General features: G+C 40.4%; 1 protein-coding gene across 4 annotated transcripts in view; it reads left to right on the top strand.

Moving 5' to 3' along the window:
• LOC117263885 (A-type potassium channel modulatory protein DPP6-like) overlaps positions 1–24291 on the top strand; it is a 155045-nt gene that overhangs the window by 43584 nt on the left and 87170 nt on the right. Inside the window, exon 1 of one of the 4 annotated variants that reach the window (XM_033637594.2) lies at positions 22551–22821. The exons of the other annotated variants lie outside the window; for them this stretch is intronic. Within the exon in view, the coding sequence (XP_033493485.1) occupies positions 22765–22821 (57 nt within the window). The 5' untranslated portion in view covers positions 22551–22764. Of the gene's footprint in view, positions 1–22550; positions 22822–24291 lie in introns of those variants that run through there. 4 annotated transcript variants of the gene reach the window in all.

Here is a 24291-nt window from a genome sequence, read left to right as displayed (position 1 = left end):
GTGCCACTTCCTGACTGAGCCAAGCCTTCTTTGATAATTGTGTGATATTGATCGTCCAAATTAGTCATAGTCCTCTAACCCCATAAGGAGCATGGAAGCTAAGCAATGTATTGCTGTGGATGCCCTGGTAGTTTAGATCTGAAAGTCACAATAACACAAATAAAGTAACCAATCGAAGCAGCGGTAGACAAGCAACCCCCATGCTCTGCAAATTAAAATAGCTGTTTTTGTCAAAGGAGTCAGGAGTCAGAAGGCTTCCTGACGACGAGGTAAAGTGATGGAAATATAGATAAGTGCCTCATACAATCCCTCTTCAAAAAACCCAAACTAACCCAATTATTATTATTGTCAGCGCTCGTCGCTCTGACCTACACCACTGCTTTTTGCTGACGACTGAGTGGGTGCTGCAAAAGAACGCAAAAGGACCCGCCCTTTAATTCTTATCCTTCTCCTCCTCCTGAGCTCACAGTGTGGGTGAGGGAGGTGTGTGTGGAGGGAAACAGTCCTCATCCCTCCACAGCTCCGTATTACGCAGCACGCCACATGTGCTGAGACATGACAACTTTGTTTTGCAACCCTAAATCCCACCCATTGTCATTTCACTGTGACTTGAATAAAAGCAGAATATGAAACAAATGTCAACTGACTTTTGTCTGCAAATAACAGTTTAAGCTATATTATCTCATTAAGGACACTAATACATATATCTTGGTGTCGGTAGCCACTTTGGAGCTCAGCGGGGCAAGATGTTTCACTTGATGCTATCGGCGTCACACAGCGAGCGCCAGGCAACAATGAGACACTGTCTGGCTTTGATAGACTCAGGCTACAGCTTAGCAGCTGATACTGATCTAGCCGGGTATCCTGGGGTTTTGTCCTTGTGGCTGCCTTGATGCTTGAAATATGCATTTGTTTTGACGTGATACGAGTTTGACACGAGTTTTTCAAAACTGCATCCACATCCCCTGAGAGGCTGAGCTCTGGCAGAGAGCTGACGGTGTACAAGCTGTCACAATATTTTCATACTTTTCTGTGTTTCAAGGACACTACAGATATCACTGTTACTGCTGCTAAAACTACTACTGCTATTAATAATATAATGCCTAACATACACTACAAAGTCTGACTAAAGTCTGACACCCTCTCACATCTGAAGACAATGTGAGTCTTTTGATTTTGCAAAGATTGGGGTTCTTGCAGGGTCACATTTGCAAGACTATACCTAGATTCCTTTTGAGAACATTTCCCATCATGCTCCTGGTGGAAAATATTACACCAAACTCCCTTTAAGATGTGGCATTTAAACGATTTCTTATGTGTCTTCAAACATGCAGGATAAAAGGCGTCATTTGTCGACAGTATTCTTGTCAATTTGGCATCATTATAATCTATACAGATACAGTGTATTCACTTTACAGTTTGGATTTTAGCGCCTCAACTCACCACCAGCCGCTGTTGGTTATCTGCGCTATTGATGTGGGAAGAGACCGAGAGACTGAGAGGCAAACCATCTCAAAAGTTAAGATTTCTTACTAAAATAATGGCCGGTTGGTGGATCAGATACACGATAAATTAAACACCAACTCTTGTTCACTCCACAAGTTTCTCCCCCTTTTCCACAGTTCAAGAGAACCAAGACTTGTTCATGTTCCTGCCCCTCCCCAGAGTCCCCCTCCTTGTTTTCTTTCTGCTCTGTCTGCTGCTTCTTGTTTGCTGCTGGAGAGAGCGCAGCTATTCTTCACTATTTGCACGAGCCACGACTAAAAACTCCAGATTATATCAAACATGTTTGATTCTGTCCGACATCAAGACGAGACTTAAGACAGCTTGGACTGAGTTTCATGATCACCTTACACCAAACAACTTAATCACAGGAGTGCTCCACATCTCCAGCAAAACTCTTCTGACTTTATTCTGACATTGGAAATTTGTCTGCAGCAGTGAAATCGCTTGAAAAGTGGTTTGGGGAAAGGGGAACTGACTTTCCTCTTACGCTGCCATGAGATTGTTGGTTTTGACTTAAGTGGTTCAATAAAACTTGGCTGAAACACAGTTCCCACAGTCATGAAATTCCTGGAAAGGTTATGATATTATAAAAACTGTTTGGAATCAACAGGATGTTTTGAAAATGTTTTTTTTATTTATATATTTTTTTTGGGCTATTTTTTTTTTAAATGTTCATTGGGTTTGAAGGGAGATTTTCACACATCCAACTGTCTAAGATGCAGATACATTGGAAAATATCACTTTAGTCTTTGAACAGAACATCCTGCACACTGCTCTCGCTCAGTCTCACAATTTATAAGCTACACTAACGTTTCCGTCCTACTAGACCTTCGTCAAGTGTTCAGCCCTTGACTCTTGAACACACTTGAAGGTTCAGGAAATTGTAAAGCTGAGCAAGGGCAGTGTGCGGGATTTTCTGTTCAAACACATGTACAATACTTTCTTTGTACTGCTACTTTAAAACCCAGTGCAATGCTGCTGTCATGTAGTACAGATAGATCAGACCAGCTTCATCTCCATCTTTTCAGGAAAAAGAAGCATGTTGTCACATCAGAGGAAAAACAGGAAAAATAGCTCTGATGAAAGCTCTGTGCCAAAATGTGTAGCATTGTGTGATGTGTGATATTGTGATGTTGGTGGTGATGATGGTGAGCCAGTTAAATAAGTGAAATGTCAATTGTCAAGTTGTGAAGAAATTTGGAATGTGCTCCTTTAATTTTGGGTTCAGCAGTTCACTCAGTTGGGCTGGGCGATATGGCAAAAAAAATATTAGCACGATATTTTTCCCTGTATTGGTCGATATCGATATTTATCACGATATATAATTTGATAACGCTGCAAGTTTGAAAATGATCCTGATCATGTCTGACCCCTTCTCCGTGGTGCACATGGACATCATGTCTTTGACTAGAAAGTGTGACACTGCGTCTGTTATATCTCTGCTCCTTTTCAATCACTTCTCATACGGGGTTACGGCAGTAAAGGAGGACACTATTGATTGTTGTTTTGGTGCAGCCCCATTAGCGCTGCCCAACGCAGCTGAGGTGCTTGTTGGTGGACTTACTGCAGTTTTGGCTCGGATTTTCAGGCTCTCAGTGTAGTTGCTGGGACGCCACCTTTTAAAGTGATGGAAAAGGTTTGCTGTGTTTCCCATCCTGGTCAGTACCAACTGACTTATTGACATTGTGTAACCCTCTTATCCATAATTTTGTCCATTTTTTAAGGATAACACGAGCTCTTCTTCAGCTTCACCGCCGCTTTGATCCTCACTTCCACTCATTTTCCCCTCTTTTCGTTATGTCCATGCTACTTTTAAGTCCTCCTCACCTTGGCTCACTCACCTAATGCTGTGATCCATTTATGCTGCTAAGAGAAGTGAGGCTCAAGATGATGTCGTAAAATGTCTTAACTTCCTGTTTAAATCGGCGATATGCATCCCCGTTTGCATTTGTACCATTTACGACCTAAATGTAAACGAAGAAAGATGCCTCCAAGAAAGCAGTCGTCACTATTGCAGTAGCCTGAACATTGGAAGCCTTTATTATTAGCAACACTGCTAGCTACTTGCACCAACACCAACGGATAAACAACACATACAAGACATTCCATGCACAACAACACATCATAAAGCATTCCCATAAGGCATTATAATGTGTGCGAGTAATTAAAATGAAGACTCAAATTTGCTAAACAGTAAAAATGATAGTAAAGAACAGAGCCACTTAAGGTAAATATAAGGCGCAACCATCTTTGCTTTCGTCAGTCTTTCAAAACTCCTAGTCCTCTGAGTTCGTACGAGACCACTACTGCGTAATTTTGACATACATTTGATTACGATCCCGTTTTGAGATAGTTTTATCACCTGGCCCTATCACTCACTGAGAATCACCCACAAAACAATTATCAAAAAGTGGCGTTGCCTTTGTATTTTTTCCAAAGTACAGTGTAAAGAATGTACCGCTGTAGTCTGTTGGCTTATGCAGCTTGTTGGTGACTGGGATGCAATGAGCGAGTAAAGTTAGCGAACGCTAGCAGTTTGCAAATGCCTGGGTCGATGTGTTTAATAATGTACGGCTGTTTCTTTATATAGGTCAACTCATTTTAAGCTACTTAAATAAAATCATGGAAATTAGGTAAAATGTAAGGGAAAAGTTATGGGAAATGTTTGAAAATTAATTTGTAAAAATTTAGCTTTGGTGATCTCTAAACCTTCCTTTAGTACCGTCATCAGGTCAAAATTAAACTTGTCCAATACTTTGTTTAATGACAAAATACCTGCAAACACTAATAACATTCCCTCAACCTCAGCTGTACTGTTAATAGAGTGTGCCAGGGCTGACGTCAAAACCCGGAAGTTTAGCATCGCGCTGGTTCCCGGAAGAGAAAGTGAATGTGATTTTTGCATTGCGTTTTGGATTATGTCAGAAAATAAGCTCTGTGGCTAACACAAGTTTATGATACTTACAGGTTTTGTTCAGCGAGATAATCTTCACATATGAACACCTTTCATACCACATTTGAAGCTTAAATGCGATCGCCAGAAGTAAAAAGCTAACGTTAGGCTTTAACGGACTACATGACTACTCCACGGTCGCATGACTCTTGACGTCACCACCACTAAGCTTTCAACTGATTTCGGCCGCTTTATTTGAAAAACATTGTATAATGGGGAAATCGGACTGTTTAAGCTAAATAAGAAGCTGTAATGGCGGACTGCCAGCACTTTCGCCTGTTCGGGGGTGATGACGTTTAATGTCCCCGACAGGGTTTGTAGTCGTATTGAGCAACTTGTTAGCAACCCCTATTTTTACGATACGTAAAAGCTTCAAAATTCACAAGTAGGGTGTTTACTGACATGTTTTATGTCGTAGAACAAAACCTGAAACTCGCTGAAGCTTTTGTTAACCACAGACCTTATTTGAGGCATTTTACCAAAATCCCATTCAAAAAACGTATTGACTTTTAGACGAGAGAACCAGAAGTGCTGAAAGCCTTAACGGAGTTCCGTGTTTACTGGCACACTCTATATCTAAATATTAATATTAACAGGGGCAGACAGCAACCGTGTGTCCTAGAAATTACAATTGTATGTTACTAATCTGCTTTCTTAATTATGTTGTTAAGGCAACATCATCACAGTTTGAGTTATGGTCAGAGACAGTGTGTCTTTCTGGTAATGAAACACTACAGTCATGTATCATGGAGGCTTCGGACAGTGGTGGCTGGGGAGGATGGCATGCGCACAAAGTGCAGGACCTTGACACTTGAACCTCTGGTTCATGTCCAGACTTTCATAGGCAACAAAATCACTTTGGTTAAGGTTTTGGAAAGATTATTATTTTAATGTTAATAAACATGGTAATTTAGAAAATAATAATGTAGTCACTATGAGTGGATACTGTGTTTTAAGAACACCTATTTTGGCAGAAAACACCTGAAATATGTTCAGTACCAACATCGTTGTGACTTCCCAGGTATCTTAATTGGCAACATTTCCTCATTATGTTAATAGAAAAGTAATTTGCTTGGAATTACGTTTCCCTCAAAACGTATTTGCTGTTTCAAATTAGTTGTGTATAAACGTAATTTCCAGGAGAAGAGCTGGAGACGGACATCTTAAATTCTGGGCAAATAAGATGTCATTCAGGTGAAGTGGTCCTTCAAATCAAAGTCGATGAAGATTTAAATTACAATAATAACACTAGAAAGGCTTTGTGCTTGTTCTGGCCGGGCAGCGTCTTGGATTTCTTTATCTCTGTGTGTGCAAAACAGAGATACAGGCTTGTGTGTGTATGTGTGTGTGTAAAATGTCTCATTTGGGTCTGGAGTACTGATAGAGAGAATAATAAAACATAAACTAGATTGGAATTTTTTTTTGTTTTTTGGCGGGGGTCCTTGGAGACGTGGAGTAGAGGGATGATGAAAACCTTTTCAAACCCGCAGTGAATGGGTAACGATGAAGCAGTATTCATTCAGATGCTTCTAATTTGCTTTTAATCACTCCCCTCGGTGTCTCTACTACTCCATTCTTAAGAAGAATAGAACAGCGCTGATATATTAATTATCCTATCCTTGTATGTGATTCATTATCACTTTCTCTCGGCCCACTGAATCACATTTTTTACTTTTGTTTCTTTGTTTCTTTGATGATTTGTAACTCCCTGATCTGAATATACAGCACACTCTGCTGCTAATGCCTTGTTTATTGCCCTTGTGGCTGTGCTTTATCTCTAACAAATTTCTATAACAACTCACCAAAATGCAGTGCTAACTCTAAACTTTGTTCTTTTTTTCATTTAATGACCCTCTTGTAAGCCATTGATGAGCACACATAAAGTTCATGAGGCTCGTAAGTCTGTTTTACGAGAACTAGATCAGCAGATGGGTTAATGCTCTGTAAATGCATGCTGACTCACCCCTCTCCGCTCTTTTTGTGTATGTATGCGCCAGCTGCCCATGTGCCATACCTAATGAACAACTTTACTATTTCCTTGTTGACATAATTTTCTCACTGCTGTCTTTTATTATCAGAGTCATAGCCATTCAGCACTCAGCTTCTGTTTGCTAATTTTTTTGACCCCAGTTGCATAAAGGTGCCTTTGGGTGTTTTTGAAAATTACTGAAGTCTTCAAAATACACTTTGATGCAATGAACTCATGAGAGAGATGTTCTTTTGGAGTTGCTGTAACTTCCCATGCATCATCGTGGCCTCAATTTGTCCCAGATACCTGGAAAAAACTTTTGATAATCATAGAATTACTTATAATAATCATTTCTTATTTAAGCATTTATGTCCCTCATGACTCCAAAAGTTTTTTGCTTATTGTCACTTCACTTGGATGTTTGACCTTCACTGTGCAGAATGATGTATGTGCAGAGTTTGAAATGAGAAAGTTGTTTTCACATTCATCTGATGAGGGAAAATTTTGCTGAGCCGGCCCAGTCACCATAAAAAAATGTTGGCATTGTACATTTCTTCACAGCACAAATAAGTTACATTATCGAGTGGTTTTGTGCCCAAACTGTTTAGCCTTATTGGATTTATATGAAGACAGTGTGCAATGACATTAATCATTCACAAAAAATAAAAACATGGTTGCACCAGATTTAGCCAAATGCTAATTCCCATCTGTAGTCCTACATATAACAAGTGGACACAATAAATAAAAATATAATTCAAGGTGTAGTGCAGACTACAGTAAACCCATGTGCATAACATAATAGAAGCAGTATGAACGCACTGCACAGAACAAAATGCAATATAAAAAACATAGTAGCCACTTTATAAAGTGTCCAGGTTACCAGTGCAGGTGCCCTACATAATAAAAAGAGTAAGTACAAACTGCACATAACCTCACATTAACCACATCATTGTTGAAAAAACATAAAGTTTCAGCTTATCTGCTATATAATAACGTATAAATGTAACATATCTGTGATTTGCAGAAAAGTAGATGCCAATATTTACTCTGACAATCTGGTTGTCTGTGCTCACGTTACATCTGAGTGGAACGTTGGTGACTTTGAAACTAGTTTGGAAACCAATCGTGGTCCGATATGCAGCCTACACAAGCGTGATATGGAAACTTGAACTTGGAAAGTAGGAGACATTGTGTGTCCAGCAGTTAAACTTTTGAAATGAAAATGAAAATGAAAAACATAGTATGACATGTTGCGTGAATAAAAGATAAACCAAACACAGTCAACCCCCCCCAAAATTGAAAATAATTCAAGTATGTCAAGTGTTAATTTGATGAAGCATAGGGTCAGCTACTGTCATGGCTGGCTATCTATCATTTCTGAGACCTTGCACAATAAAATTTTTATCTTTAAAACACTGCAGTGCATAAGCCATAAAAAAAGATAGTGAAAAATAATGGATGTACCATGACGTCACCCATTGGTTTGTGGACTCCTGCTCTGAAGCCTCAAGTTTGGCAATATGGATGTCACCATCTTGGTTTTTTGGAGCCAGAAGTGACCCTGTGTGGGCGAGAGGCTGGTGCTGTGGAGGAGCGAGGGTTCGATCTGACTGAAAAGCCGAGGACACTATTGGCAGACAGCCTGTCACTCAAAGCAGCCTGCCCTTAATTAAGCTAACTTTAGGCATAAATAAATAGTAAACAGGTAAGTTACATAAAAATTCACCCTCTGTGCAGTTGTTGTGAACGTTTATTTCTGCTGTAACGTTGGACATTTTAACATGGGGGTCTGTGGGGATTGACTCACTTCTGGAGTCCGCCTCAAGTGTCGTTCAAAGAGCTGCAGTTTATGGCACATCAGCGTCAGCTTCATTTTGTGAGGCATTCACTTGAGAAAAAAAAAAATCTGTTCTCTTTTTCTGAATTAATGAGATTGTTATCTCGGAATTATGAGAAAAGTTTTCTTGGAAAAAATAAAAGAGAATAGTGTCGCTTATTGGGAAAAGGAGCAGAAATGTTTTCATGAAAATCTTTTTTTCAGAATTCTGAGATAATGATCTTATTAATTCAGAAAAACAGCACACTTTTTTCTCACTTGAATGCATCACTTCCACATTAGGGTGAGCACTGACTGAGACTCTTTTATATCTTTATCTTCTTTTTTTTATTTATTTTTTTCTACCAGACTGCATTATCATCTTGAAAACATGGTCTACAGTGTGTCAGTGTCTGGTTCTGTGTAAGGAGCTTTTGGTCTGCCAGCAGTCTTGAGGTGATGTGTTCATGGGAACCTATTGTAATACTGACAATAAATGAAGGGTTGTGAGTTTGGACGTCCTATAAATGGACTACTGAGATCTACTGTGGAGGCCAAACTGGGACCACATTGTGAGTCTCCATTATTGGCAGCCTCAGCACTGTAATGCTGTTTTCCTCACTGTTATTTTCTCCAATGGTGCAGTTTTCCCTTGGAAGAGTCCCATTTTGGTCCCTGAGGCTGTCATTTTTGTCAGACAATGATCTGTATGGATCTTTATTTCTGTTGGAGTTTGGAGGCATTCACCAAGAAGCCTGTTCGGCACTGCTCTGTGGCCTGTTGTGCAGTCGAGATAATCCTTTTCCTCAGGAGAGAGTTTGTGAGTTGTGAGTGCAGGTAGTGGAGAGTTAAGGGGATGTTGTTGTTTTGGGTTCACAGGAGCGAATACTTTGGGTTACTGTATAGAACATACATTTAATGGCGCACACAGCGACACAGTAGACTGCAGAGCATAAGAAACTCCAGTCATGTGCCTGAGTCTGTCAGAGGAGGCGATGTGAAACTGCCATAATGCAAAGTGAATAATGAAACTGGAAAGAAGCAACACATAAAATAAACCAATTTCATCCTCAGTGGTCTCATTTTCTACAGACATTATACAATGCTGTTTGAATAATGAAGAATATTCTGTGCAAAGAGTCTTTTAAAAACGTAAGTCAAATACTGATTTAGTCCAGAAAGAAATGCAGGAATGTCAGAGGAATACTGGAGACAACAGGGCGTTGATGTGATCCTCTCACTGTGACCACACGTAGCTACTTGTCACTTTGATCATTAAGGTAATACTACTCTATTTAAGCTACAATATAGTAGGCTATAGAATTGAGTATTTAAAGTTTGAAGTTTAGAGCAGTAGTTCTCAATGTTTTCATGTCAAGGATCCCTGAATGGATACACATTAGGTCACAGTTGTTTTGTGTCCCTTAGAGACACAAAACGACTACAATGGGACTCAAAATAACCACTTAGAGACACAAAACAACTACAAAGGGACTCAAAATAACCACTTGAAGGCACAAAACAACTACAAAGGGACTCAAAATAACCACTTGAAGGCACAAAACAACTACAAAGGGACTCAATATGACCACTTAGAGACAAAACAACTACAATGGGACTCAATGTGACCACTTAAAGAAACAAAACAACTACAAAGGGACTCAATATGACCACTTAGAGACACAAAACAACTACAATGGGACTCAATATGACCACTTAGAGACAAAACAACTACAAAGGGACTCAATATGACCACTTAGAGACACAAAACAACTACAATGGGACTCAATATGACCACTTAGAGACACAAAACAACTACAGTGAAACTCAATGACTATTTAGAGACACAAAACAACTACAAAGGGACTCAATATGACCACTTAAAGAAACAAAACAACTACAAAGGGACTCAATATGACCACTTAGAGACACAAAACAACTACAAAGGGACTCAATATGACCACTTAAAGAAACAAAACAACTACAAAGGGACTCAATATGACCACTTAGAGACACAAAACAACTACAATGGGACTCAATATGACCACTTAAAGACAAAACAACTACAATGGGACTCAATATGACCACTTAGAGACAAAACAACTACAATGGGACTCAATATGACAACTTAGAGACACAAAACAACTACAGTGAAACTCAATGACTATTTAGAGACACAAAACAACTACAAAGGGACTCAATATGACCACTTAAAGAAACAAAACAACTACAAAGGGACTCAATATGACCACTTAGAGACACAAAACAACTACAATGGGACTCAATATGACCACTTAAAGACAAAACAACTACAATGGGACTCAATATGACCACTTAGAGACAAAACAACTACAAAGGGACTCAAAATGACCACTTAGAGACACAAAACAACTACAATGAGACTCAAAATGACCACTTAAAGAAACAAAACAAGTACAGAGGGACTCAAAATGACCACTTAAAGAAACCAAACAACTACAAAGGGACTCAAAATGACCACTTAAAGAAACAAAACAACTACAAAGAAATTCAATGACCACTTAAAGAAACAAAACAACTACAAAGAAATTCAATGACCACTTAAAGAAACAAAACAACTACAAAGGGACTCAAAATGACCACTTAAAGAAACAAAACAACTACAAAGAAATTCAATGACCACTTAAAGAAACAAAACAACTACAAAGGGACTCAATGACCACTTAGAGACACAAAACAAGTACAGAGGGACTCAAAATGACCACTTAAAGAAACCAAACAACTACAAAGGGACTCAAAATGACCACTTAAAGAAACAAAACAACTACAAGGGGACTCAAAATGACCACTTAAAGAAACAAAACAACCACAAAGGGATTCAAAATGACTACAAAAAGATGTAAACAACTACGTAGAGACTTGAAAAGGTACTACAAGGAGAAGCAAAGAAACTACAAGGGACTCAAAATAACCACTTAAAGACACAAAACAACTACAAAGAGACTTAAAATAACCACTTAAAGACACAAAACAACTACAATGGGACTCAAAATGACTACAAAGAGACGTAAACAACTACATAGAGACTCAAAATAACCCGGAAGAGATGCAGAACAACTCCTAAGAGACATTAAACCACAGAGTGATGCATAACGATTACAAACAGATGCAAAACACCAACAAACAGAGGCTAAACAACTCTAATGTCTGTGATATGTGTAATGACCAGTATGTACAAACCCCCACAGGCTCTGTGTCATTGAGTAATGTGAACCAACTGGTTCTGTTGTTATTACTTAACGAGCAGGTTGACCAGCAGGGCAGCCTTCCCAGAAAAACTGTTAAGTATTGATGGGGGTCAAGGAGTGAGGTTCAGAGGCAAGGGAATGATACAAAGTCAATGTGATTTTTTATAGTGTGTGTGTGTGTGTGTGTGTGTGTGCATGCGTGTGTGTGTGTGTGCATGCGTGCGTGTGTGTGTGTCCAAACAATTCCAGACAAGACAATGGTAGATTAATTGTTTCCCCTGGAAAGTCCTCTCTTGGTAAAAGACCAATAATGAGTCTGATTAAAGACTTGTGGACTTGTTAATTACTCCTCTGTAATGTCCAGGCAGTGAAAAACTGCCTTTGTCTGCAGTCTGAAAACTTCTCTGCCTTTTGTCACTCCACGACACACGTGGGCGTGCTTTCCCAGGGTCGAATTGATGACCTTGAAGTGTACAGTAATGATCTGTGATGAACTCTGAAGTGCAGCCCACTCGCCTGCTCTATCCTTAACTTGTGATTTACAGCCGCAGCTCAGTCAGCAGACAGGGAGTGGGGATGCCAACAGCAGTATTTACACTCTGTGAGGCAGGTGTGCCGCTGGTCGGACAGCTGAAGGAGTCACGGAGGGCCAGAGGGCGAAAAGGACGTGACTGATGATTGAGTTGGCCGAGCTGACAGCAGGCAGCACGGCTGAATGGAAACAGCTTGTTCCTAAACCAGCAGCTATTGTTGATTGATAGGATTTTATTGGCATTGTGCATGAAAACAATTTAAACTTTCTGTCATGCTGTTTTATTTTCATTTAATTTCATTGCAGAGTTTCATTGGCGTCATGTCAACGGTCCAAATGCTGTCTGAAAGGCAGGGCTGTCGCCAAGACATGTGAAACACTCAAGTCCAAGTCCCCCCAACAAATTAAGTCTCTACAATGTTTTAATTATTTGTATTTGCCATGCAAACACATTTGCCATTATCTATTTAAAGTTGTAATCCTGAAGGTTGAACAGCATGTGCAGTTTGATGCCACAGCAAACACTCACTGAGCTTACTCGGTCAGAAATACAACAAAAGAGAAACTGGTGTATCTGTTCACAGGCCAACCTAACAAACTAGTGTTGTTTTATTAAAGAAGTCAGCCAATAATAATTTCAACCATGATCTGGTTCCATAGTGCACACACTGCAAGTAGTTTTCCACACAACAGCAGGGCAGAGTAAAGTTTGTGACCTTGCTGAAGAGTTGGAGGTGTGCAGCCTGTTGCCAGCAGCTCCTGATCCATCAGCTCACTGTAGCTGCTCCTGATCGTTTCTTTACTCCCTGCTGTATCTTTGCCAAAAAATGGCAAAAACAATCGTTGTCTGTTTGTAGACAAATTTTTTTCCAAGATATTTTATTTAGTTTTCAATTTTAATAACGAAACATGACCCAGCAGCAACAAAAACCGAAAAACACGAAACACACATGAGAGCAGAGATAGAAAAGAGCACATCACAGACCTTATGAGATTGGCAAAAAGAAACAATCAGCAGCATTGCATAAAGGCATACACATTACATGAGAAATAATTGTATAAAGATCACAGAGCCTAGGTAACAACATACACAGGAGACAGTATTAGATATTCACAGAGGTGCCAGTCTATGGTGCTGTGTCCTCTACATACTAGCTCTGCTGTGCTATTTGGAAGTTAGTTCAGGAGAGGTGCCCACAGTTTATCAAAAGCTCTCTCGTGCCCCTTTAAAACTGAGCTCAGGCGCTCTATCAGCAAAACTAAAGATTTCTCCATGCCACTGTAGACACATTTTTGGCAACGCTGACTGCAGTGACAAACACATTTCATTTTCTGTGGCTGCTTCACAATGAAAGCCACTCCATGTTCAGAAGTTCAGGGATGGTGGACTCCGCCACTTCCAGTGAAAAACTAAGATATAGAGAGATAATTACTGAGTGTAACATACCCAAGGTTACCTTTTTTTCTGGTACTTTATTTTCTCTGTAATAACAAAATTCAAATTTTAGAAGAAGCTACAGGGGTGATGTAGAAGACTGAACAGCAATTCTGCTCCTCAGCTCTTTACTTATCACACAAAGAGCTAATCTTCTGTCTTGGTCTGTCTGCTTCTGTGTGCTTTGTTTTTGCTCATCTGGCAGTAAAACTAGGCTATTACTAGAATTATATATAAGGGAACATAGACCAGACACTGAAATTATTGCAACAGTCCGGTGCTGCAGGGATAGTTTTGACCTGCTGGTAAGCCAGTGGAGTAATTGTGGAGCTCCTTGGTCGACCTTTTGGCTTCTGGGTGCTTCCATCTCATATCTGAAGTTGAATTGGGAAGATCAGCAGGCGGGCGGCTGAGGAAGGGGGCGGAGTGAAGATTGTCCCTCGCTGCGGGGAGAGGGGAGAGGCTTCCCGGAGGTCGGCCTCTTTACCCGGTCCCTCTCCTCCACACTTCGACTTATTTTCATTGTGCCGATGGTGGCTTGGAAAACCGCCCCTAACTGTGTCACACGGGCAGAAGGGAAGGCGGCCGGAGCTCAGCCGGTCCCCTTCTCCACACTTTGACTTATTTTATCCTACTTGGTTCTATTTCTCCCTCTCTGGGAGCCTGGGCTCACCGCGCAGTCAGTAACACTATTATACAACCAGAAACAATGATTATCAGCTGAAAAAAATGGTTTTAGGGTTTAGTTACTCTTTAAAAGTACCGAGTTCAGTAGCCAGGCTTAACCTAAACGGGGTTTGAGTTCAATTCAGGATTCTAACTTTAAACTTCTTTGTTATATTTTCTGTCCATTTTATGTACATTCTGACCCAACATTGTGTAATGCTAGTTTGAAGCCTTCTCCATATTGCCAATGAGAGAATTCTAGCGGGGGAATGCTGAATCTTATATTCAGAGAGAGAGTCAACAATTAACCTGCATGTCTTTGGACTGTGGGCGGAAGCTGGAGTATCTGGAGAAAACCCATGCTGACACGGGGAGAACATGCAAACTCCACATACTCCACTGTGCCGCCTTTATTTCATCAATACCCTTGAACGTATTGAGTTCAGTAACTGGGCTTAACTAAATTGGGGTTTGAGTTTAATTCAGGATGCTAAATTTTAACTGTTTAATTGTATTTTCTGTCCAATTTATTTACATTTAGACCCAACTTGGTTAAATGCTACTTTGAAGCCTTCTCTATATTGCTAGTGAGAAAACTCTAGAAGGTAAATGCTGAATCTTTTATGTATGTATTTATTGGTCGGCCTACAAGGAGTCAAATTTTACAATACTGGGTTTGAAAGCACTGGAATCAGCCTATAATAAACTGTGCTCACCACATTGGGTTTTTTAAAATTGTACTGTGTAATTGCCCTCGGCTGCAGTGCTCCCAAATTCCCAGGAAAAATACAAAGGTAATTACCTCTGTGTCCTCGGTGGTAAAGCTCTACAGAGAGGTGTTCCCTGCCAGGTATAAAAGGCACTAAATACTGACTGTCAGAGGGTCAGATTTTAACATGCTGACTGTCAGTACACAGTGCTGACTAATAAAAGTCAAATCCAAAAACATGGGTTGCTTTAACACAGCAACAAAAGCAAAAACAGTTTAGATGAAATGTGAAAATTATAACCTGTGCAAAGGTGGTATGTATTGCTAAGCTGTTGTATTCCATTGCATTAGATTGCACAGGTGTTGATGACATTATGTTCATCACAGTAGTGATAATGTGCTGTCTGTACGCTGGAGAAAAAACCCCACAGGGATGCATTTGTACAAAAACATGGTGGATGATGGTGTGCTGCCTGGCATTGTTGGTTTTAAGTGGCTGTGGCTGTGTGAGGCTTTTCTGCTCTGCTGTTTGGTCTGTGGAGAGAGTGCGGCTGATAATGATCGGTTATCAAACAAAACTGTCCCGGCCTTTGTTCGGCATCCTCATTTCTCTCTCACTCTTTTCCATTTCAGTGTGAACTGAAGACGACTGTAGGCAGAGTTGGTCACGGATTTTTACGTTTTCCCCATCCACAATTTCCCTCATGAGAAACACACTTCCTGCCGTTAACAAAGTGAAATGATCTGCATTTTTCAGTAACTGCACACCCCCACCATCCTACACGTTAATGTCTTCATAATAAACTCTAATTTGTGCTTTTGTTTCTGTAATAAAATAAACACACGCCCCTGGGTGAGCACAATTAAAAGAGGGATTTTCCAGTGAGGAATTTGCTGAATATATATTTATTTTTGACCAACACAGAGATGTCAGACATCCAGTGATCACTGGGGGGAGCTAGCATGCAGTTGAAGACGTTCACATTGTTTACTGACAGTTGAATAAATGACTGTTTGTTGGTCCCCGAGACAGATTAAAAGACGCTGTCAATAACTTCAACAACACTGCACATTCATAGCTTGGTGCAAAGTGCTTGTTTAAGGGCTTTGGATTTATTTATATGACAGGAGCTGCCTAGAGATGCTGTCTCAGGAAGCACATAGACCACTAAATGATAAAACAGAATATAAATGAAAACGATGTCAATTAACTGATAAAGACAGGCTTTAAAGGAGCACAACAAAGGCTCTGCCTGCTCTGACCCCACATTGCTGCATTTTCTTTCACTTCTCCAATTAAGCCTGATTGTCTGTTGTTTCTCTTTCTGTTGTTGCTGCCAGGAACCTACGTGTAATGTGTTGTGATGATCAATAGTTACACCCCTCACTGTGTCTGGGTTTCTCCTCTCGTTTATTAGAGCTCGGCTCCCCGTGTTGGCTTTTTGTTTAATGCAGTGTTTATCTTGTAAATGATGTCCTGTTGCCTTTCACCTCTCTTAAAACTTTGTTCAGATTTTTGCGCGGCTAATTGTCTGGAGCTCGCGTCCTCTGACAGTGAGGTGAGTTTAATCTGCCACTGAGCGACTGTGGGTGAGTGAAAACAGATAATGGGGAGAGGAGAGACACTGTCACACATCTGAGGATTAAACTGTAAGCTTCAATGGAAAGATGCATTTCATTTGTGTTCTTATTTATTGCACTATCTATGCAAAACAGACCCAATTACACTCGCTTTTTGTCTGAATTTGATGGTTGGAGTGTATTTGGGTGAAAGGTAAGCAGGCTTTCTGCTCATGTGTCAGTGGAGCTGTCCACAGCAGTGGTGCTGAAATGAGTCCTGGCAGTGAGCTGGTCATGCAGCTCCCTCGGGCCATGTGTTGAGCTGCGCAGTGACATCGGTGCCAAATGTGTGTGTTTGGTATGCTGTAGCCTTTTAAAGTCCTCTGTCGGAATCATCCTGCCACTGGAATGTTTCATCTGCAGCATGAGGAAATATTTTCTTTCCATCCAGATCATCTATATTTAGATTTTCTTTCTGCTCTTCTCTTTCTCCCTTTATATCCTCACCTTGTAACGCTCAGAGTGATGAATGATGAAGGTCAGAATTGAGCTGAGTAGGGTTGTGACTTCTGGTGGTAATATGCTGCCCATTATTGTACCCTTCATCTTATTTGTAGTATTATTGTTAGTTATTGTACTTATCCCTGGGCTATTTATATATATACTATATATAGGATTGGGCAACAATAGAAATTTGTCCTTGGTAGACATTTCATGGTGGGAGCTATGAGGGGGAGCAGGCTGTAGAAAAGCAGAACCTTGGGATCCAGCTGCCTCCTTAGATAACGTGATTCGGGCAGACATGGCTAGGGATGGGAATTGATGAAATCTTATTGATACCAGTAACACTATTGATGCTGCTTCTCAGTCCAAACCCTAATCGATTCCCTGAAGGATTCCTGATCAATTTCCTGTGTGATAAAAAGTAGATCTACACCAGTTTTCAGCAGAATTATAAATTAGGATATTTCCCCTCTGTAATGGATGTGCTGCTCTTTTTGGAAGCAGGCACTCGTGTGTGGAGTATCGAATACATGGCATCTCCGGAATTTAAGCCCATGTTGTGTGGAAAGATGTTTCAGTATATTTCTGGTGTTTCCACCTTTACTTTAATGATCATTTTATAGACATTACAGCAGCACTGCTGTCATCTTTCTTTGTGAAATGAAGTCATGCTTTGGACCATTTCTTCCTCACTGCCATGACTTCTTCCTGACGCAAGTCTTCAGCAGCGTAGACGCATGAGTTTTACATCATTGCTTTCCAATGAGCAACTGTCAGAGAAAACAGGCCGGCATAAATAAAAGGAAGTGATAAACACGGAGGCATATGATTCTGATGGATTGGACAATTTGGAACTGGTTCTCCATTCCCATCACATGGAGGAGGAGAGTGTTGTTTTAGATACAGAAACCTGAAACACTTGAAATTATTGTTCTCAGGATCCGTAAAGCTTCCAATATGAAATTATTTTCTTTTTTCTTTTTTGAGTGTTTTGTTTTTAACTCAAGTGTTGTGTCATGAGGGGCAGCTGTTTGTTGATTGTATGGAAGTTCCAAATAAAAGAAGACAATAAGCAAATGAGATGAAGTTTGGTATTAAATAATTGTTTTTATGAAATTTACAGAACAGTAACTGTGTAACTTTTATATTCTGTTATCGAGATACAATAGAAAATACATTTTTTTCTAGATTTTTTTCTCTGGTACAGATTCCGATACGTCACCTCAGACAATCCAAGTACTGATCACTTCTCTTTTAAAAATCAAATCCATCTCTCATCACACACGCTCACAGGATTTGTTTTTAAAAAAAATTATTTAGATATTTTGGACAGTTTTTGCCTTTAATTGACAGGAAAGTCAAGTGTGAAGGGGGGAGAGAGAGAGAGATGCAAACCCCCTGGAAACCCCTCAGATCAGCACAGAACTCGGTAAATTAGCTTTGAGTTATTTCGCCCCACATAAATGGAACAAGTTACAAGAGATATTTACATTGGACAAGTATGTGTCGTTAGATCATTTTAAGTGAATGCTAGATGATGTGGTTGTTTTACAGTGTTGCTGCTTTGGCTAATTGACGGACATGACTTTCTACATATTGTTGTTTTTATTGCTGTTGTTACGTATCTCTCCTTTATTAATAATCATCTAACTTTTTCGTCTTTTTACTGTTTTTATTGCTGTTTATCATTGTTGACAGACATTAGTGCTACTTACTTTGTTTTTAGCTTAATGCTCAGTCAGTCAGTTTTCCCTGAATAAACAGTGGTTGATGATGATGATGATCTGATACCAGTGCTCTCTTTTTCCCGAACTTTAAATCTGTATACACCTCACTGTGTGGAAGTTAACAAGGGATTGTTGTGCTGGTCAAAAGGCCCTGAATGACTGAATGAATGTAACTAATAATCTTTTGATGACATCCTAGAAGAAACTGAGATCGATCCTGTCACTGGCCGACACCAGATTCTCTTGATCATTTCTGGTATTGTTGCAGATACGGTCCTGGCAGAATGGATCAGTGCATCTGTAGCTACATGGGCGTTTCTGTGTGTCACTAATTTTAATTTAATTTACAAATTGGCTACAAAATAAAGAGAAACACGATGTGTCTCTTAAATATGCAAATCTGAGAGTGAGCACTTTGTTACGGTGGCAAGTAGGCTACACTTGATACCCTAACAGAGATGATGATGTTCACAACATGAGAGCACAGACAAGCTGATCCGTTAAAGATTTTAGCCTGAAGAAATATTTTCAAAACAGAGGGGAAAAAAACAAAATGTTCAGATAATCAGATTTGTTTTTGTTTAACTTGGGCTGATAACACTGACTATTCATTGTCCTGATCTAGCTAAAAGATTGGGCAGCACTTCACGTCTTAATGTTCATAATTCAGAAGTAAGTAATGGACGAAGGTGCGATCTGAGAATAAGTTGGAATGCACAGTTTAATTTCCTGGAGCAGTCAAAAGATTTCACTGTATCATTTATGATAATCCTCATTATGAATTTAAGATAAATGGATATTTTACTCTGAAGTTTAGCATTTGGTGTATTTATTCCTGTTAATTAATAGATCCACAAATGGCTGAGAGAAAATGCAAAATCACCACTACAATAATAATTACCCCTTAAGATGATAATAAAGGCAGTGTTACACATTTCACCAAACACATTACTGTAACAAGGGAATCTTTCGATGCCAAACACATTCTCCTCTCTGCCGTTGACTCACATCACGGACTTTCTTTCTTATCTGAGATTGTTCAGTTCCTTTCCCTCCAACAGATGACTGGTTCAAAAGGCCAGGAGCTCTGCAGAGACTGTGCATGACTTCTGAAGAAAAGCTCTCTTCAGAACGAGAGGGCTGCATGTGTGTGTGCGTGCGTGTGTGTGTGTATGCAGCACAAATAGTCAGACAAGCTGTGCTAACAAGAATGTGGATTGTGTGTGCACAGAGATGTGACACACGGTGAGAGAGTTACCGCACAAACAATGATTTGTTAGGAACTGGAACTATTTCTGCTCTATGTGGGAGGACGGTAGCACTGCTTCTCAAGAGCCAGGCCAGCAGCAACCCTTTGTTTTATTGGCAGACAATACAGCAGCATTGGCATGCAATATAGTGAAGTGAATATGATTTTTATGGGTATGGATATGCAAATCTTAACTCTCCTCCTCCCTAAACGCCAATGCACAGAACATTGTCAGTCATGCATGTACTCCTAACTTAAGGAAGTATTTCACTGCGGAAAAACATGGTCTTTATAAAACTAGGCAGCCTGTGCAGAAGAAAGATGCAAATACTTTTGAAATGAGTGCTATATGACTGGAGAAGACAACAGAAAAGGGCTGTGACATTTGCTTTTGCTCAAGAGGTAGAAAACCTATAACTACCAGGATGCATTGCACAGCACCGGACCAATAAAGTAGTGCAGGAATGAGTCCTAAAACCTGGAAGTTAATTAGCATTTTAGCACTCTCAGTCCCTTTGTGTCAAAGTGTGTGGGTTTTAGATGTATGAAATAAGGTCTGTGGTTAACACAAACTTAAGAGACTTTTACGTTTTGTTCTGCGACATAAAATAAATGAGTCAATACCCCACTTGTGAATTTTGAAGCTTTAATGTATCTTAAAAAAAGACAGTTGCTAAGAAGAGGCCAAAAGAGACTACAGAACGTCATCATACTCAACACGGCTTGTTGTGGTGGTGCAACACATTCTCACTTCGACCTCATCACATATCGACATATCATCAAGTCCTGCCTGTTACATGCATTGTCTTCTTTTAAAATACTCTTCCATTTTCACAGGAAATTTATCGTTTACATAAAGTCTCTTTCAAAATTAACACTACAGCCGTACAACAACATGTATTGACTTTTTTTTTTCCTCCAGCAACTAACGCACATGGTTAGGTTTTGGAAAAAAGAACAGGGTTTGGCTGTATAATCTTAGGGGAAGCGAGCGTGTTTGTTGGACCCATACACCACTGATCCCACCCACCCTACTCTGACTTTCGCTGCCTTTACTTTTGTTCTTGTCCTGCCGCGTTCCCCCCAACGCCACCGACCGTGTTATATTGTAAAAGCGACCAGCTGCGTATCATGCCGAAGTTAAAAGACGGCTTTTTCCATCAGTGTCGGATGCTGCTGTCACTGCCCAAGCGCCAGATTTCGGTGACTTCGGAGTTAGACCGGGTTGCATGGTGACAATAAGCCATGAGGCAATAATGTTGTTAAGTTAAGCCCTTTTTACTTTTGGCAATTACATATACAATGCAAAAAAATCATAAAAATGATACTCATTTGTGAAGATAATCTTGCTGAACAAATCGTGTAAGTATCACAGAGCCGCAGAGCTTTTTTTCTGCAACAATCCAAAATCCAATGGAAAACTTCTGTTTGCTTTTTGATAAAAAGGATCCAGGGCAATGCTGAATTTGTGTCAGGCTACACATAACTGTCGTCCCTGCAGCACTCTGCAAATGCTCCTGCTGGTGGGTGACGTAACGTGAGCTTGGTAGTTTTTCCACATTAAACAATATGGCAGCTGGCTGTTGACAAACTCAAACAACAGCTAAGCAGTGCTCTGAAATATGTTTCTGAAAACATTTAAGGTGAGAAATAATAAATCCGGAAACACAATCTCGGTTTATATTTGATCAGCACTGCCTGGATTTACAGTTTGATCTGAGTTTGGTGACTTTGATAGGAGGAGTCTCTGTCTAGATCCACTTCTATACTCCTTATGTCCATGGTGGCTGGCATAAGAAAATGTGGAAGTATCAGTTCCAGTGGATTTGAGCTGGAGGATAAGCAGGCAGATCTGGGCGCTGGTAAGATGGAGGGGAAGTTCACCACACTTCCCACTTCATATTACCCACATTGTTAGGATACAAAGCTGGTTGAAGATTGGCTTAGTATCCCTTTAGCTTAAGCAAGATAAAGCAAAAAAAAAAAAAAAAAAAAATCACCCCCGAAAAGAACTCCACTGATACCTGAAAGTATTTTTTTCTTCTTGCATTGATTCCTGTTTCCATTTCCTGTGTAATGGACTTGCCAGTAATGAGTGCCCCCACAGTGATCTGATCCGAACTGACAGGTCTCCATATTATCAGTTGCTGCAAGCGCGGAGCTGAGCAGCAGGAAGTGGAGCCTGGTACAAAACTAAATATAGGTGCAGGTGGAAGGACAAAACCTTGAGCTCTCCTTTTTATTATGGTGGAAGAGAGGAGGAGGGGGAAAGAAAAGAGAGGCAAAAATGGAAACGGTTGCAGTTTCAGATTGGACTGCAGAGAAGACTCTTGCACCGCCTGGAGCTGCCAAGTTTTGCTAATGAAGTAATTTTACTTGAGTTTTTGCTTCTTTTTGGCTTCTACTCGGGTCTAATTACTGTGCTCTGCTGTGAAATACACATTTTTGAAGATAATGAAGAAAATAACTTGCAGTTGCATTTGTTTATTATTGCTGAAAGGATGAATAATCCTCCATCTCTCCAAATAAAGTGCGTCTGAGTGCCGAAACAGCGCAAATTCAAGACTAACACCAGGTGTGAGTTTTCCGGAGCCCATTGAGCTGCGTGGTGGTGACACCGCCACTCTGCAAGGCAAACTGAACCTCCCACATCGCAGCCGTCCACAGTTTCCAGCACATCAGCTGAACCCTGCGCTGTCTGCACCCACGGTCTCTCCATTATTCTGGCAAATCACTTGATATCCTTGAACACTTTGCACGCCTCTCTCTCCCTCTCCTCCTCTCTCCTCCTCTCTGTCTCTCTGCGTCTCTCCCTCCGCTTCATTATTCTGCACCTGTCAACAGCGGACGCCGGCGCGCTCCTCTTCTTCCTCCCTCCTTCCTTCCTCGCTCCGCTCTTTTATTTACCGTCATGACTTCTGGAAAAGACGCGAACGGGCCGGTGAAAGCGGCTCAGCAGCAGGATCAGGTAGGACTTCAGACGAGCTGTCGTGCCCGCTTGTGTTCATGTAATTTCCGCGCGCGTTTGGCGTGATGTCTCCTAACGCACGCATGTAGGAGCAGCTGATTTTACACAACATATTCACAGCTTGGTTTCCATTTTAACACTCTGTCTTTTCGACTTTTTTTTTGTGTGTGTGTGTGTGTGTGTGTGTGTTTCATTTCCTGTCTTGAAATATTGCAGTTTGAATGTATGCACCAACTTCTAAACTTGTGCCTAAATATTTAATGAACTCCTATTGTGAGCCAGAGCCCACAGGTGCAGCAGCATCTATACCATAACAGCCTGTGTGGTGTCCTGTTTTCAGTTTGACTTTGTGACAAGTCTGATAATAAACATCATTCTTCTGTTTTGGCTTCAGGAACAGAATCTCATTTTTGGTGATCAAGTTTGCAGCCAAAACAAAAGGCAAAAAAAAACAAAACCCAAGCTTTGTTTATGTGTATGGGAGAGAAGAGACAAGAGAGTGGGTGTTAATTGCTCTGCATTGTTCTGTCAACTCATTGGGTTTAAATTGGGCTCCATATGAGGCCATAGGGAACGCTGCGAAGTGATGTTATGGCACGATCCACTTCTGGGTTTACATAACCGAGCCCCCCTCGCAGTCATACCATAATTTAGGTTGAAAGGTGCTTCACAGGAATATGCTCATGTTTGCTTACATGGAGTGAGAACATCTTGACAATAAATCTGGTGACATAACAGGTGTTCATTGTTGAAGTATTAGGCTCTAACAGGGTATTTTTTTCAAAAGCTGCATGAATATGTGAGAATTTTAAAGAAAAAACAGGTCATTTCATCCGTTGAGGCGAAGGTTCTCTGCTATACATATTTTTTTTTTGCATGGCCAGGTTATAATTAAGTTTGATATTTCTCAAAGTGGGAGAAATGTGAAGAACATCACCTGCATTTCAGTGTTTCTTGCCTCCTTGTGCACTTTTCTCGTCTGCACGAGGATCTCTTTCTTGCGCCTTGAATGCAGCCAGCACCTTTTGAATATTTTAAGTTTAAAGTGTTTATTTTTTGTGTCCTATTCATACATTTATGAAAGCGGGAGTGCAGAGTCGACAGCAGAACAGCAGATCCTTAACCATGTTCAGATCAGGGGAGAATAAAAAAACAAAAAAAGGAAGCATGAGCATCTTTTGAAGGCTGAGAGGAAATTGGATGTCAGACTCGAGAAAAAGGAAGCTCAGAACGAGTGAAACGCACATATGCTCATCATAATGCATGACATAATACACAGTTATCATGATACACGCGCAGCAATCATTTCATCTTTGACATGAAAAGGAAGGAACGCATCTTTATTCGCTTTTCATTAGTGGCCAACATCGACCTCGTTTCTTCTTTTCACTCTGCACACTTTATACAAACAATCCTATTTCCTGTTGGATGTGGAGCTGGAAAATATACCCCCCCACCCCCTCACCCACC

Source organism: Epinephelus lanceolatus, chromosome 12 (assembly GCF_041903045.1).
Source record: "Epinephelus lanceolatus isolate andai-2023 chromosome 12, ASM4190304v1, whole genome shotgun sequence".
In the NCBI taxonomy this organism is placed as follows: domain Eukaryota; kingdom Metazoa; phylum Chordata; class Actinopteri; order Perciformes; family Serranidae; genus Epinephelus; species Epinephelus lanceolatus.
Note: the sequence above shows the minus strand (reverse complement) of the source record. Positions and strands in the feature narration are given on the sequence as shown.